At 28.5% G+C, this 15,176-nt stretch overlaps 3 protein-coding genes across 3 annotated transcripts; 1 reads left to right on the top strand and 2 right to left on the bottom strand.

Moving 5' to 3' along the window:
* Nucleotides 1-376: 376 nt before the first annotated feature.
* Nucleotides 377-12,945, bottom strand: LOC139098881 (elongation factor-like GTPase 1). Its single transcript, XM_070651248.1, has 4 exons — nucleotides 12,653-12,945; nucleotides 12,038-12,585; nucleotides 10,253-11,972; nucleotides 377-803 (listed from the first exon to the last, which is right to left on the bottom strand). Exons 1-4 carry the CDS (start codon nucleotides 12,777-12,779, stop codon nucleotides 430-432), a joined length of 2,769 nt encoding a protein of 922 aa, XP_070507349.1. The 5' UTR covers nucleotides 12,780-12,945; the 3' UTR covers nucleotides 377-429.
* On the top strand, nucleotides 3,855-10,014 carry dsx-c73A (doublesex cognate 73A). Its single transcript, XM_070651289.1, has 5 exons — nucleotides 3,855-4,751; nucleotides 6,762-6,842; nucleotides 6,899-6,960; nucleotides 9,120-9,349; nucleotides 9,542-10,014. The coding sequence occupies exons 1-5, from the start codon at nucleotides 4,263-4,265 to the stop codon at nucleotides 9,736-9,738; spliced, it is 1,059 nt and encodes a 352-aa protein (XP_070507390.1). The 5' UTR covers nucleotides 3,855-4,262; the 3' UTR covers nucleotides 9,739-10,014.
* Nucleotides 12,946-13,210: 265 nt separating the features above from the next.
* Nucleotides 13,211-15,176, bottom strand: RhoGDI (rho GDP-dissociation inhibitor). The gene is made up of 4 exons (XM_070651308.1): nucleotides 15,058-15,176; nucleotides 14,505-14,922; nucleotides 14,275-14,444; nucleotides 13,211-14,124 (listed from the first exon to the last, which is right to left on the bottom strand). The coding sequence occupies exons 2-4, from the start codon at nucleotides 14,919-14,921 to the stop codon at nucleotides 14,109-14,111; spliced, it is 603 nt and encodes a 200-aa protein (XP_070507409.1). The 5' UTR covers nucleotide 14,922; nucleotides 15,058-15,176; the 3' UTR covers nucleotides 13,211-14,108.

Here is a 15,176-nt window from a genome sequence, read left to right as displayed (position 1 = left end):
AACTTAAAACTTCACATCCATTTGTTCTGTAATTTATGAGGTTTGAAGGCACATTAGGTCAATGCAATGTATAATTTTATGCATAAATATTTCAAAGTAAAATAGAAAAAGTTTCAGATTTTAAGGACAATCAATTAAAATTTGTAACTACTTTATTGGCAATTTAAACCTTATGGTCTATGATAAAACTGGGTAAAATATAATCAAACTTTTTAGTAATAACTGAACACATTCTCAAGCTGAGTATAATTTTTAAATCATAGAAACACCCAATACATAAATATTGTCACGGCACAAATCGAAAAATATCGATGAAAAAGCAACATTAAAACGGTGATTTCTGAAAGGCAATTTGCGTATTTAATAGAAAAAATAGTTATTGATTTTACATTTTTTTATTTTCTTCTTTTCTTTTTCGTTTAAAGATTATTATTTATTTTTAGACAATGTTCTTTGCTTTTCTGCAAATTCAACAAGTTTTTTATCAACATAAAGACCTTTTCTCTCGCGTATCGAATCCATATACGATTTAGCTTTATTCTCAAAATCAGCTTTATCTCCAAACTGTTCAAGTTCTTCTTCAGTTGTAGGAATCCAAAACGGATCTTGCTCAATTGTCTCCCAATGGCTAAAACTTAGTTGTGGCATAGCAAGTCCAGATGTTTTTACGCGTAATTCATTTGCAAGATCGAAAGATTCAATTACTGGAATGACAGCCTCCAACATCCACATACCGCTACCTTCAATCATATCTGAAATCAGTATCCGACCATTGCGCTTGGATATTTCTGCATAGCATTTTCCTTTATGATAAAAAAAATAAATAAATTAAGTGAGTGGAGTGCATGAAACAAGTATAGAAAATTGTATGTTTTCTTAGTGATCACATACATTAAATCAAGGAAATAAATAATTTGAAACAATATTTCTTTGATTTTTTTTCTCTTTCAATATACATTTTAGTTAAAAACCGCCAACTCTTAAAAGATCAATGAGAGAAATTTATTACAAAGAAGCTGTTAAAATCATTTTAATTCAAAACTGCAGAAAGAAAGAATGAGAAAATAATAATAATAATAATGTTAAAAGACAATTTTCACACATCAATTGAATGCTCATGTTCTCATCTGTGAAAGCTTTTTTTTTTTTTCAGAAATAAAATAAAATACAAATTCATTCATTCATTAACAAGCGAGTAAGTAAATAAACAAGAAATGGATTTAAGGTTGTGGCTTTTGGATAAATTGCATTTTGCAATCTCATCCATAAAAATGAACAAAGTGGATAAAAAGAAGAAGAAATAATGAGATATGTGAGGTTTTCTGAAACTAATGCTTACATATTCAAAGAGAAATGAACTAGATATAATTTTTAAAAGCACAAAACTTCAACACAATACGGTTCTCGTAGCGCATACTTTTGTGGAAATTTAACTGTTACTATTATTTTCTTTCATATTGGACATCATTTAATATAATATTAAAAAATGCAACATTGTAGCAGGCACGTAGCCAACAGGTATTGGGTTGATTAGATGAAATAAATTCAAATAAATCAGCATTTAAGAAATTTCCTAGATAAATTGCAACGTTAATCATTTTCTATTAGTTCAGAAGCATGTTTGCAATCATGACTTGAAGAATATTTGTAGAGCTACACTAGGATTAGAATTATTAATACATTACTAGCCAAAATGGAAATGAAAATTTCACTTTCCTTCATTAAGTCACATTAAGCATTTTAAAGTTTGGGATAATGACCTATTCCCTTATTCGAATATTTACATACATGCATGATGTTTTGAAAAGTAACCATGTTCATTTTAAGAACCGCAAATTGAGGAGAAATTTGTGTACCGTCCTTTTATGCAAAACAAAAATTTCACTTTTAAGACTCAATGTAAATCTTGTGATCATCTTTCTTTATTTTTTTATTATTAGTTCCTTTTCCATTTACTCTTAGATTTTCTTTCACTTTCAATTCGTTCAAAAACGTAAGCAGAGAAAAGAATCGGTGAGAAGCAAACCATAAACCATGTTACTATATACTTAGCTCAATATTATTTCTTTACACATACATAAGGCTCAAAAAGTTCCAATGTCAAGTTTCGTATTTTGATTCTTCCTCAACATTTTGGCCTCAAATTTTCTCTTTTGAAGTGCATTATTGCTGCATACACTTTGTTTTCATTATAATTATCTTAATCGATCATCAAGTCAATTGAAACCAAACATACTTTAAAGTGAAATTTTTTTTCTTATTTCCGGAAAATAATACTTAAGTTCATCCAAAATGCTCTTAACCATACTAAAATGATTACAATGGAGAAGATCTTATTACCATCAATATATCACAACAAAGCAATAAAAGCAATAATCGTATTATTATTACCATAGTAAATTATTGTGGCATAAATAAATACATAAATCTTACATTTCTTGGATGTAGTGAAACTGATCTACATGTAACATGCACATAAATCTATCACGAACGATAAATCTCCAACTTTTTTTTTTCTTTTCTTATACAAAATTTAAATTTTCTCTCAAATTTTTTTACGATTTATTTGGCAGCATGCATCAGAGTACTGCTTTTGTCACTCACAGCTGCACTTAAAAGAAATACATTTTCTTTTAATCTAAAGACAAAATCAAGTGATTTAAATGCGTGTACAGCATACATCAAAACCGCTAGAAAATTACAATAATTGAACTAACAGCTAATAACAAAAACAACAAAATAAGCTTCATTAATAGAATTACAAAAGAACCCTGTGATATAATGAGCAGAAATGGAAATTAATTATATCTGATATCCACAAAAATGTAAGCTGGATCATCTAACTTCGATGAGTATCTGTTTTAGTATGATTACCGCAATGATGATTTAGAATAGTGATACTCAAACTTTGATCCGGTTTTTTTTTTTGGTTGACAGCCTGTTTTCCGCCAAAAATTTTGGAAATGCTTCCAACTGTATCCCATGTATAGTTGTGATTGAGGCGTATCACCAAGGTGTGTCGCGAAAAATATAAGGTTATCAAGCAGTAACATATAGCGATCAAGAGTGTCGCAAAAAATTTGAATACAATTTCAATTTTCATCAAAAAAAGGCCATACTAAGTTAAGGAGAAAAGTGTGTCATTTGAAAACCACTGATTAAGATCTATTCTTTGGATAAGAACAAAAATGTTAGGAATGTTTTTGATGACAGAAGAAGCAAAAAATGTCATTGAACAATTGAGAACAATTGAAATCTGATGGTTCCTTTTTCTTTAAATATGAAATAAAATTATGAAGATTGATCATTATTCATTATTACTATTTTCATGAGAAATTTTGTCTTTTTTTGATTATTTGGATTATTTGTAAGATTTATTTGATTTATAAAGTTTTATACAATTCAGCAATGAGAGGCAGCTATAAAGTTGGGATTTTTTTTTTCTTGAGAGTGAAAATTCTCTCACCATGGTTATGCTTTATCCATCAAAAAACAATGAGAATTCGAAACTTCTTGATCATATTCAGTGTACGCGCATAGACTGGCGCTCGAAAATTTTACTTTTCATTCATAAAGTATTGTGAGCATTTCTTTTTCATGCATTTTACTTCATGCTTTCTTTCTCAAAAAAATTTTATGCTTATAGCTGAGTCTTAGCTTTCTTCTCGAGTTGGATTTAGTTTTCATTATTCCGCGGGCATTAGAAGCAGCAAGTTGTAATTTTTTTATAGATTGTTCGCGCAAGAAATTTTAGTTTACTATAAGTATAAAGATATTTTTAGGGTAAGAAAGGAGAAGAAAATCAAAATCACGTAAAGCGTGTAATTTAATTCTATTGAATTTTAATTTAATTTATGTTGAAAAGAGAACAATGAAGTAAATGAAATTGTTGATCGTACTGGAATTTTTATTTTCAACTAATGCAACGGAATTCAATTAGTTTTTTATTGAAAATTTTTATGTTAAGCAGAGCAATAATTTCAAAGGAACTAAAAAAGCAGTGATTGAATAAATGTAAAGTTTGTGAATATTGAAGGAGACATAAATGAAAATAGTAAAAAATAACAACGAAAGTGAATGTTTAGAAATAAATTTTAGTTTAGACCACCAATTGTTGTTCTGAACAATAAAGAATACAGTCAGTAGTGAAGCGAAAAGAAAACAAAGGCCTTAAAAAATTGTGATAAATAAAGAAAATTATACAGAAGAAAGAAAAAAAAAAGATTTGTGAAAAAATAGTATTACCTAAAATATTTAAGAAAATGTGGGTAAAAGATTTAGTGAAATTTATATTTCTGCTCTCATTTTTCAACATTTTGTCAACATCATCGTTAAAACTGCATTTAAACGAAAATGAAACTGAATCTGATGTAGATAATGAATCGCTACCGAGTATTTGGGATGACGAAGTTGTCACTCGAATGGTACGCGAAGTGTTGGCAAGAGATTTATATCAAGAGAATGAGCTAAAGAAAACGAGACGACAGTATAAACGCGAAGTGCATTCATCTGCAACTGTAGCGCCAAAAGCCAGCAATGAATTACAAACAACCAGAAAAATGGCATCAGTAACGACACAAAAAGTAAAGAAACCATCAAAAGTTACGCAGACAGGAACTAAAAATAAAAATCGTGTCACTTTACCAGCATCAATTACTTTGAATGCCACAAAGGCTACCGTTAAACCCAACGTGCAGTCAACTGTTAGTAATATTAATTTGGGAAGTGTTAACTCTTCATTGAAGATTAAGGTAAGGAGGGATATAAAAAAAAAACAGATAGAATTATACTCAAAAGAAAGAAAAGTCTCTTGATAAAGCATACTATATAAACAAATAAACAAAGGAAAGACGAGGAAATTTAGTCATCGCTTTTACGTTCATTTTACAATCAACACACGTATAATTTGAAATTAAAATTATTGAGAAGCCTCATGCATTCATTTTATTTACTTATTCACGATTATGATGTTCATTCTTTATTTCTTTATTGTGAGCATAAAACTACTGTCATATTATTGTTATTACAACTTTGTACAAGAAAACTTTGTCAAGATTACATTGAAATGTATGCAGCGTAAATATAAAAAGTTTAGCTTAACTTGGTAGAAAATCTTTAATTGTTCACACTTTGTACACTTATATAACGTTTTAAATAACTCTATTTTTCCATAAGCATTAACTAAAAAATTGCATTCATCAAATAATTAACCCTTTCTAGAAACTAACTACATAGAAGAAATCAATTATATGTTTTAGCTCAAAAAATCATAATTATTAATTTTTTTGCAATTTCTTTTGCTTAAGAATCAAGCAATGAAAATAGTTTCGAGATTATTCTAAATATCTTATAGGTGATTTCTTTCAAATGAGTAAATTACTTAAAACGAATTTAATTAAAATAATCGCAAAGCATGAGAGAAAAATTTAAGCATGTATGTAGTTTGCTGAAATTTTAAATAAATTCTTCATCGTTCTCTCAATACAAAGAATTGATAACATTTAACTGTCGATTCCGCCTTTTCATTTCTTCTCTTTTCCACATTAGCATTGAATTTTGTTTAAAGTTTACTAGGAAATAAATTTAAGACATGGAAAATTGATTTGTTTCTTGAAACAATAAGAATCTTATGCTGAGAAATGAAATAACAGTTCTTTTTTGCTTGCTATAGGAATTTCTTCATTCATTTATTTTAGCTTTAATACTATTATAAAGATCCATTTCAAATAGATTGTGCCACATTAAACATGAATTTCTTATGTTTTAAAACCGAAACAGTGTTCAGCTTAAGAATGAACACATAAAATAAAGAGTACAAAACAAATCATTTTCTCTTGCGTTCTTCTATTGAACTTTCTGAACGTATCAATAAATATCTGTATTTTCATATTGAAGCATCGATTTTGCATTTATCTTGTGCTTTTTCGTTGCGCCAAAGAAAAATGGGAATTTGTCCTCATTATTTGTTTTAACAGCAAATTTTCTCTTTTAACAACATTATTTTTATGAATCAAAAATCATTCAATAATTAATAGAGGAAAAAAAGAAAATAAAAAAAAACGACCCACATAAGTCATCTTTAAAAATAATGAATAAAACCATTCATCATAATGATTATAGACAAAACATATCTGGCTCTAACTTTAAAGCATTTTATACACGTAAAATAAGAAAAGAGTTTGATGCTTCATTGACGACTTCCATGTTTATTAAATGCCTTAATTTATTTCTCTATAATTAGTAATAGATTTGAATCCGTTTAGACATAGATTGAAATTTTTTAATTATCACCTGAAATTATGATGGCTTTTCAATCAACATACAAATTAAATTGATTTTCAAATTGACAGCTTTATATAGCATATCAAAAATATAGGTTTTTGTTTTTCGACAATGGACATCATTACGCCTCTAAATTACACAATTATATTTTCTTTTCTTTCTTTTTTTTCTCAAAAAGTCAAAAGAGAGGAAGAAAATCTTTAGCAGAAGTGAAATATTTTGTGGCTGTAAAACTTTTACCTAATTTTATTTTTTGCAAGTCATTTTAAACGTGATTAATTAGTTTTTAAAGCTGACATTTCTTAGCTCCCACAGAGAAGCACGTGACTAGCTATCAATTTCATTATATAGCATAAATACTTAAATTAATATTATCTGTCGGATGTTATTCATTCAATAAATTTACTCATAGAATCACTAATTATATCCATAACAAGATTTGGAGCAATAAATCATTACATTGAATTTTAAATTTGCAGGCAACAACACCACCCACAAAATACCACTACTATCCACACAATCAGCATCCATATTTTCTCCCTGAATGTGCAATTCAACAGGCAAGTGAAAAACAATTTAAACATTTAAAAATTATTAATTTTTCTGCATGAAATAGGTTTGCAATGCTGTATATGTAAGACTGAATTATACACAACCCCTATGCGTCTGTCCACCAAGGTAAGAAATCATTGTAATTATTTCTAAAATTGCGAATCATCAAAAATAGATCTTAACTTTCGCAGAAAAAGACTATTTCCTTCCATTCACTTTTGACATATTGTACCTTTTCATTTGTTTTTGGAAGCAAAATTTATATTTAATCTTAACTTAATATGATTTTTTTTTCTTAATGCCAAAGTAATGAACAAATAATTGCAATAAAATTTAGATGCAATTAAATATTTGGCAAAAAGGAAGTATGAAGAACGCGATAGTACATTTATATTTGAAAGGGAAAGCTCTGTCTTGTTTTTAGCACAATATTTATTTATCTATTCTTTCATTTGAGATGCTACATGAACTTTCATTTAAATAATACTTAGTAACATCTCATTATACTCTTCTTAATTGTTTCGGAAGAAAGAAAGATATAAAGAAAATGAGAATTACTTGACTATAAGGAAATAATAATGAAAAGTAAAATCTAATTGGAAAAGAAGAAAGAAATTAAATTTTTCTTTCAATTCAGCGCATCATTGTAAAATTTTAGCTATCCAAAAAATTCAATTCATTGAATACTTCAATCACTGCGATGGTAATTGTATGCAAATTAATTAAAATAGAAAGATTGAGGGAAAACAAAAGCAGTATTAAGAACATATTTGCATGTTATGGGAAATTTAATCGAATTTTTAATTAGACTCGTGTAGCTAAGCGCTAATCAGCGATAGAGAAATTGTAAACTGAAGAGTGCCTTAAACATTACGAAGCTAAAGCTAGTAAAAGCTTTTTCATTTTCTTAAAAACATTAATCTTAAAATCTAAGTGTTTCACTATGTAGCATCATGTGAAAGTAACTTTTGAATTTCTTTGACATTTTCGTGCATTTGAAAATGGAATTTTTTTCTTTTTTTGGCATTCCACTTTTGATTTTAAATTGTTCATTCCAATATGAATATTCATGAAAATAAAAGTAATTAGCTAGTCTAAAAATAATAACTTCTAATATAATTTATGATTAAGTGTGAATTATTTTTATAGATTTATAGATATCATAAAAATTATTGATACTATTAAATTGATTAAGCTTTTTGGAATATTAACACATTGAGAGACTAAAACCACACATGATTATAAATTTCCTCCATGAGAAAGATCATTAGTTCTTGTATTTGTTAAAGGTCTTTTAGTTATGATTTATTGATTACTTTCATTAGATTTAAAGATGTGCCTGAAAAAACAAGCTTTCATTTTTGTTCATAGAATTGACAGAAATAAGACAGATCACGATCTGAAGTGCTCATTTTCTATTGTTCAATCAGAAATTCAATAAAAAGTAGGTTCATAAATCTCAAATATTTAGTTAAAAATTGTACACAACTAATCAAATGAGGTAAAAAGTACTATCTAACACATTTCACAATTTATTTATATTTCTGAATGAATCAAAACTTTATGTCAGATAAATCAACCTCTTATAAGGTGCGACGAAGATTACGAGAATGAAGAAATGAAAAGAAGTGAATTGATTTTTTTTTTCTTTAGACATGTTCATTGTTTGTACAATTAAGTATGATACAAGTTCAATGTTGTTGCCTTAATTTGTTAATTTTACATGCTAACATCACTCTTGATTGCTTGATATGTCAGTGGCGCTTAATTGAGTTGTTTATATTTTACTTTTCTTTATCCGTCTTTAACTATTGTGTATAAAGTTTTCTTTGTATTTAATTGCAAAGCAGAATCAAGTTTTTTAAAATAAATTAAAATGTAGGTACAAGGAAATAAAAATCTGATCAAAATTTGCTAACAATTTATTGATAAAGTAACGGTAAATGCAATTTTGTGTAATCATCTTTAACTGCAATATTTAGAATTGATTTTTTTTTCATTTCTTTGTATCGATTTCCATACCTACAAATAATCTAAAAATGTAAGTGTTGTTCATTTTATCTTGCTTTATAAAATAAAACCGTAAATTGATAGATTCACTGTGAGAAATTAAAACCCGGCAATGCGAGATTGGATAAAGTTTTTTCTTAAACATTTGAATAAATTCACAAAGTTATTAAATTAAAAATTTTAAAACAGCAAGTTAATAAAACGTGATGCAAACATTCACAATTTTAAAATTTCTTTTATAAATCGTTTTCTTCATGTAATTTATATACTACTAGATATCGTGATCCATGCTCAGCGAGTCTTAATGAAGATGACAATCATACCATAACATTAGTTGGAAATGCAAATAGAAGAGCAGTGACATTAGCAAAAACATGCGAACAAGGAAACGAGTTGCGTGATTGCCGAGCACCACGTGACTGGTCAATTTTAGCACTACAGAATACAAGAACCGGAAAGTCACATTATTTAGTTATTTGCAAATGTCCCAGCAATTTTAGATTAGGTATGTATAATGATCACAATTCGGTGCTACTCAAGCTGACTTTTTTGCCGATAATTTAACATCAGTTCATAATGTTCTTGCAATTATGTAGAGAAACACTGTCATGAAGTATAATAACAGATCACACAACTTTTTGCTCCATTTCTATCGGTAATAATAAGAAATAATGATATATATTTTTCTCTTCCGCAGAGGGGCCTTTACCTCACGATCAACCGACTTATGCGGGATTGCCTGGCATTAATGTTTTCGGGATGCTTTGTGTTCCTTTCAACACGCCAGCACAAGCAAGTAAGTGGCGCCCAGTCATTCATACATCATATAGGTCAAAGAATACAACCATCGAAGCAGTGAGTGAATCGCCTAATGATAGCAGTATGGAACCATAAATTTCTTCAAAAAGAAATAAGTTTTATGACAAAAAAAAAATATATATATATATAACTTTTTCGTCTTGTGTCATGCAAGTTTACATTCAATGCTTTCTTCTCTTTGTTCAGACAAATTTAATTGTTTGATTCTTTTCAATTGTTTAGGCATAAGTCAGGGAAATTGTTAGTGACATTTTTCCCATCTATTTTTACATTTTTTAGAAGAAGTTATAAAGCTTTCACGTCCATTATTGTTAAAAACAAAATATTTTCAGTATTAATGAGAAAACTGTCTTAACTGGGTACTTCGTAAATTTCGTCCAAATTTTAGACACTTTTAATTAATATTATTCAATTGTCGAGATTAACATATTTAATTAGTTTATATATTCAGTAGGAGCATTTATTGCACGTAATTTACGAATCACCCAAGCAGAAAAAAAATTATTTATAAATATATTTAAAGAGAGAGAATAAATGTTTGATAACAATGATAATATTTAAATAAGGAAAAAGTAATTATAACACTTACCAAGAACATCAGCATTGGCTATAATACTCAAGCTATACATTGGACCGACAAGACGTTGCGGCTGTTTTTGAAAAGCAATACGACACGCTTCTTTTACAGATGTAATAATAATGCCGGAAATTGAGCTGTCGCGTTTATCAATACTTTCATCAATTTGAAATTCTTGCATTATAAAACAAATTCCGTGCATTGGTTCCAAACATAATGGACCTGCTTGAATTGCAGACTGAAATCCATTAATAATCGCACGATCATACAGTCCGTCAATTGTTTCTGATGACAACAGGTTGTGATGTATATATTTACTTTTATTAATTAATAAACAGGTGCTTAATTTCTTCGGTCCAATACTCCAAATGTCCGTCATTTCAAATTGTTGTACAATCTCAGAATTTTTTAGTTCAGTTGAAAATGCATCTAATAAGTCTTTATTTACTTCGATGCCAGATGAACCTTCCATAGTACTTGCAAAAATTTTTAGCTGTTCCTTGTTAGATTCCAGAAATTTAACAATATTTTGCGGTAAAGGCGATGCAACGATTTTAATTGTGCATGTATTATTTCGAGCATTTATTGTGACAGATTTATCTTCATCTGAAGATTTTTGAATAGGCTCTACAATCGTTTCTCGAAATTGAACAATCGGTTTTGATACGTTTAATTTAATTTTAGCATAATCTTGTGTCAAATCTCTTATACATTTTTCTAAGTGGACTTCACCTAAAACACATAGCACGTGTTCTCCAGTTTCTTGAATCATAATTTGAACACACGAATCAACCTGATTCAAAAGTTTCAAGCCTTTTATAAGTTTCGGCATATCATCTATATTTGCAGCTTCTACTGCAACTCTGAGGACTGGGGGTGCTAGTATGTCTAAGCCGGAAAACGGTGGGCAACTTTTTGAAGATGATAATGTTGCGGTTTTCGTAACGTATTTTTGAAGCCCCCAAATTCCAACAATCATTCCAGAATGAGCTTCATCTAATGGTTCAAAGTTTCTGGCCATCATCAAATATAATCTTTTTACGTCTACAGGTTCTAATTCTTCTTTATTTCGAATTTTTGGATTATAATCTCGCTTTACCAAATGAACATTTGAATTTTCTCGTAAAACTCCACAGTATATTCTACAAAATGCTATTAGTACTTGTTCGTCAGGTTCATATTCATCTTCAATATCTCTTAATGCGCGATCACAAGCCATTAACTCTCGATAGGAAATTGGAACCATTTTTGCAATGAATACAACAACTTTTGAGGAATCATCTTCTGAGAATTCGACATTAGACGAAAATTTATCAGATGATATTAGCTTACTCAATTTTGATTTGTACATTTCAGTTGGACTTGTGACATGTTTGATTATTCTTTCAAAAATTGATTTTTCTAAAGGTAACCATTCAGTAAATACATTCTTGAGGATTGTCTTACGATTTGCTGATGACATTTTGGGAGGACGATATTTAAGTTTTAATTTCTCACAATAGATGCTTATTTTATCGAAATCATCGTGCATAATGTTGTTATACAATTTCCAGATATTTTCTAGTACAATTTGAACAAATATTGTAGGTTTTCCTTTTGAGTATGCACCGGATTCACATCTTTTGTGTTTTGAATTATAATAAAAATCACCCCACATTGCATCATTGAGAATGTCAGATGGAACACTTAATTTGTCTGCAAACATTGATGAAAAAGCATTCAAGCTAAATCCCTAAATGATTGAAAATAAAGGCTTATTATAAATTGGTATTCTCAATGCATATAATTTTTGCTTACCCATCCATCTTGTGCAGATCCAAAAATTACATTTCCAACTGTTGGATTAAAATATATCGATGAATCGTCGGCGGATTCTAAAGCTGACTCCTGATTATCTTTAGAAAGATCTTCTTGTAATAAAACATCAGACGCAAAAATGTTTCCTATAACAGCGTTGACCTGCTCTAAGACTCTTCTCAAATGCTCTTCAGCTTCCGTTGTACTCATATTTCTTTCTTGAATTAATCGATCGACCTTATTAAGGAATAAAATCGGTTTTAGCTTTTCATTATATGCTTGCTGTAAAGTTGTTCTTGTTTGGGCACAAAGTCCTTCAACAACATCAACTACAATAATAGCACCATCAGCAAGTTTTACAGCAGCACTAGTTTCACTGCTAAAATCAACATGACCAGGTGAATCTATTAAATTAATTAAATATTCTTCTCCGTTTGATTCAAAATAAAGACTAATATTTGAAGCTTTCATTGTAATCTTTCTTTCTTGTTCGTCAGGGCGATTATCCAAATATCTCATTGGACCAGCATTTCTTGTTGAAATTATTCCTTATAAGAAATTGTATTTTTTTATAATTCATAATTCTCACTATCAGGATATAATTTAAAGACATACCATTACTAGCAATCAAATAATCAGCCAGTGTTGTTTTGCCGTGATCAACATGAGCTAAAATACACACATTTCTTATATTGTCAGCATTTTTTTGCAGTTCCTTAATTTTCTGAATCATTTGCGACATTATTTATATTATATTTATATATTTAATATTCCCTAACTAAATCGCTGCGTTCAAGTATTATTAAGTAAGTATCACCTTTCTACAATTTGCTGAAAATTAAAATTTACTCAATCTGTTTACATTTTATTTTTCTCTTGCAAAAAAAACAACAAATTTAGCCACATGTTCGAACTTCGAAGTTTTTTATTTGAAAAAAAAAGACGTTAAATACTCAGTGTTCTCATTGGACAAAAAAGTGAAAAACATGACAATAATTATTTTGATATACCTATATTATAGGCACTAGTTAGAGTATTATTTTTTTGTGTCATAAGTGCACAAGATATGGGCTATTGGAAAGGTATTTTTTAGTGCTTTCGATCACACATGAGATACTTTTGCTCGTACTACATCTAGTAAAGAAAAATGAGTAATTAATTTCACATCATCTGTTTATTAAGGACCAAAAGTAAATACTTTATTCTCCAAAAATATTGATTCAACATTATAATATTTTGTTTAAAAAAAGCTCAAATAAACGATTACAGTTTTCAACATAAATTTAATTGTGCTATATGATAAATTATGACATGCAAAATGCTTTCCATTTTTTTAATATATGATGATTTTCAAATTCATTATAAAAAGATTAATAGTTCTCATATAGCTAGTTTATTTTCATGTGGCTTCCTTCATTTGGTCCAATAAGCTAAACGTCTAAGGCATACTGATGTATTGCTAAGGGTTTTGCATGGAAAAATACTTTACCGAAATTAAAAATAATACATTGCCAATCACTGCGGAACGCTTTTTTCTTTTCCTTTTTTAATTAAATTTTAAAATTGATTTTGTAATTTTTAATATGTTGAAGTATGTATAAAAGATACTTGTTTCATATATAAATATAAATATATTTAAAACCTATTATGATTTTCATTTTGAAACATTAATTTTCTTTAAATAAGCAATAATCGATGCTTTGCACATTTTAGCATACTTTCAAATTAGCCGTAAAAAATTAGATTATCAATACGAATACATTTTTCCTTTAAAAAAAATTATGGCATAAAAATAACTAAAAGTTAATATAAGTGACGAGAATAATGATTCATAAATTTATACAATGCGAAGAGATAAATGAAATTTTATATTGTCTCCCCAAGTAAATTAGGATTAAAATTTTATGATGATTGCATATAATTAAGCGCAAATCAAACACAATCAAAGTTAATTGCTTTAATGGAAAAAATTAAGTTCTAAAAAAACAAAAGATATTGTTTTAGGAAAGCTTCATATAGTATGTTAGGGAAGAATAATGATGCATAAATAGTTTGAAGCAACTCAAAATGATTATTTTTTGTCCTTCCTTTAAAAGAAAAATCAATTAATAAAAAAATAAAAAAAAAAAACTGTTAAAGTATTAAAATAATGATGATGATAAGATAAATGCAAGATAATTTTTTTAAGCAATGTGTTAGTGAGATAAAGAATCATTCTGTCGAATGAGAAACTTTACCAGTCCTTTTCGACTTTCAGACTCCATTCCCATTTTAAATGCTCAGTTTTATCATCATCAGTAAACAGGCTAGAAACAATATATTCTCCTCGAGAAAGTAATCCACTTGGAGCTTCCTCAAAGTTCGTGACGTAGCTTTGAATTTCCGTTTTTGGAGGATAAGAACCAACCTTTAAATGATAAAAAAAACTATGCAATAAAATCAAATGAATATATTTAAATATTATTACCATATGCGTCATTTTATCAACTGGAACTCCAAGTCTATAGGTCTTTTGGACATACTTTAATCCATGAACTATTTCCCGTTGTACAAAAAACTCAATTTTAATCTTGTATTGAATGCCTTCTTTAATTGTAAAAGATTGCTTTTTTAATTGAGTCAAGTCTCCAGATAAATCTAGTTCCAAATCATCCCGACCTTGTACAATAAGAGCCAATTTTTTCACTATTACATTCTTTGGATTATTTGGATCGACTATAACTTTATCCGCTTGAGATCCAAGCAAGGCTTCCTTGTATTTTCGAAGACTTTCATCCTCATTATCTAAAGCCAATATTTCCTCAATTGTTTTTTGTGCTGGTGCTTTATAATTCTCATCATGTTCTTCCTCTTCATGCAATTTATTCTCGTTTTCAGCAGACATTCTAAAAAATATTTTATTTAAAATTTTCTTTTTATGATTTCATGTATGAGTCATAATTAAACATAAGATTTGGGATTTTTCTGATGATTTATCAAACCGGATGATAGAAATTTGAATTCTTTAAAACGCTCCTTACCTTAATTTCTTTAATTTTCAAACCAAAAGTTTTAATTAACTGAATTTAATAATATTTTAATCACAATGAGCACAAAATGAAGCAAAATAGAGAATTTTTTGACCGATTGCAATTTTTTT

This window comes from Chironomus tepperi, unplaced genomic scaffold, assembly GCF_022539635.2.
Source record: "Chironomus tepperi strain 1889 unplaced genomic scaffold, CSIRO-AGI_Ctep_v1 contig_454, whole genome shotgun sequence".
NCBI classification, from domain to species: Eukaryota; Metazoa; Arthropoda; class Insecta; order Diptera; family Chironomidae; genus Chironomus; species Chironomus tepperi.
Note: the sequence above shows the minus strand (reverse complement) of the source record. Positions and strands in the feature narration are given on the sequence as shown.

Coding starts and splice junctions, on each gene's coding strand:
- dsx-c73A (XM_070651289.1), top strand. CDS start 4,263: ATGTGGGTAAAAGATTTAGTGAAATTTATATTTCTGCTCTCATTTTTC. Junction 6,843..6,898: donor CTGAATGTGCAATTCAACAG/GCAAGTGAAAAA, acceptor TGCATGAAATAG/GTTTGCAATGCTGTATATGT. Junction 9,350..9,541: donor TCCCAGCAATTTTAGATTAG/GTATGTATAATG, acceptor TCTCTTCCGCAG/AGGGGCCTTTACCTCACGAT.
- LOC139098881 (XM_070651248.1), bottom strand. CDS start 12,779: ATGTCGCAAATGATTCAGAAAATTAAGGAACTGCAAAAAAATGCTGAC. Junction 11,973..12,037: donor GATCTGCACAAGATGGATGG/GTAAGCAAAAAT, acceptor TCAATCATTTAG/GGATTTAGCTTGAATGCTTT. Junction 804..10,252: donor AGCCAATGCTGATGTTCTTG/GTAAGTGTTATA, acceptor TTTATCATAAAG/GAAAATGCTATGCAGAAATA.
- RhoGDI (XM_070651308.1), bottom strand. CDS start 14,921: ATGTCTGCTGAAAACGAGAATAAATTGCATGAAGAGGAAGAACATGAT. Junction 14,445..14,504: donor TTGATAAAATGACGCATATG/GTAATAATATTT, acceptor TATCATTTAAAG/GTTGGTTCTTATCCTCCAAA.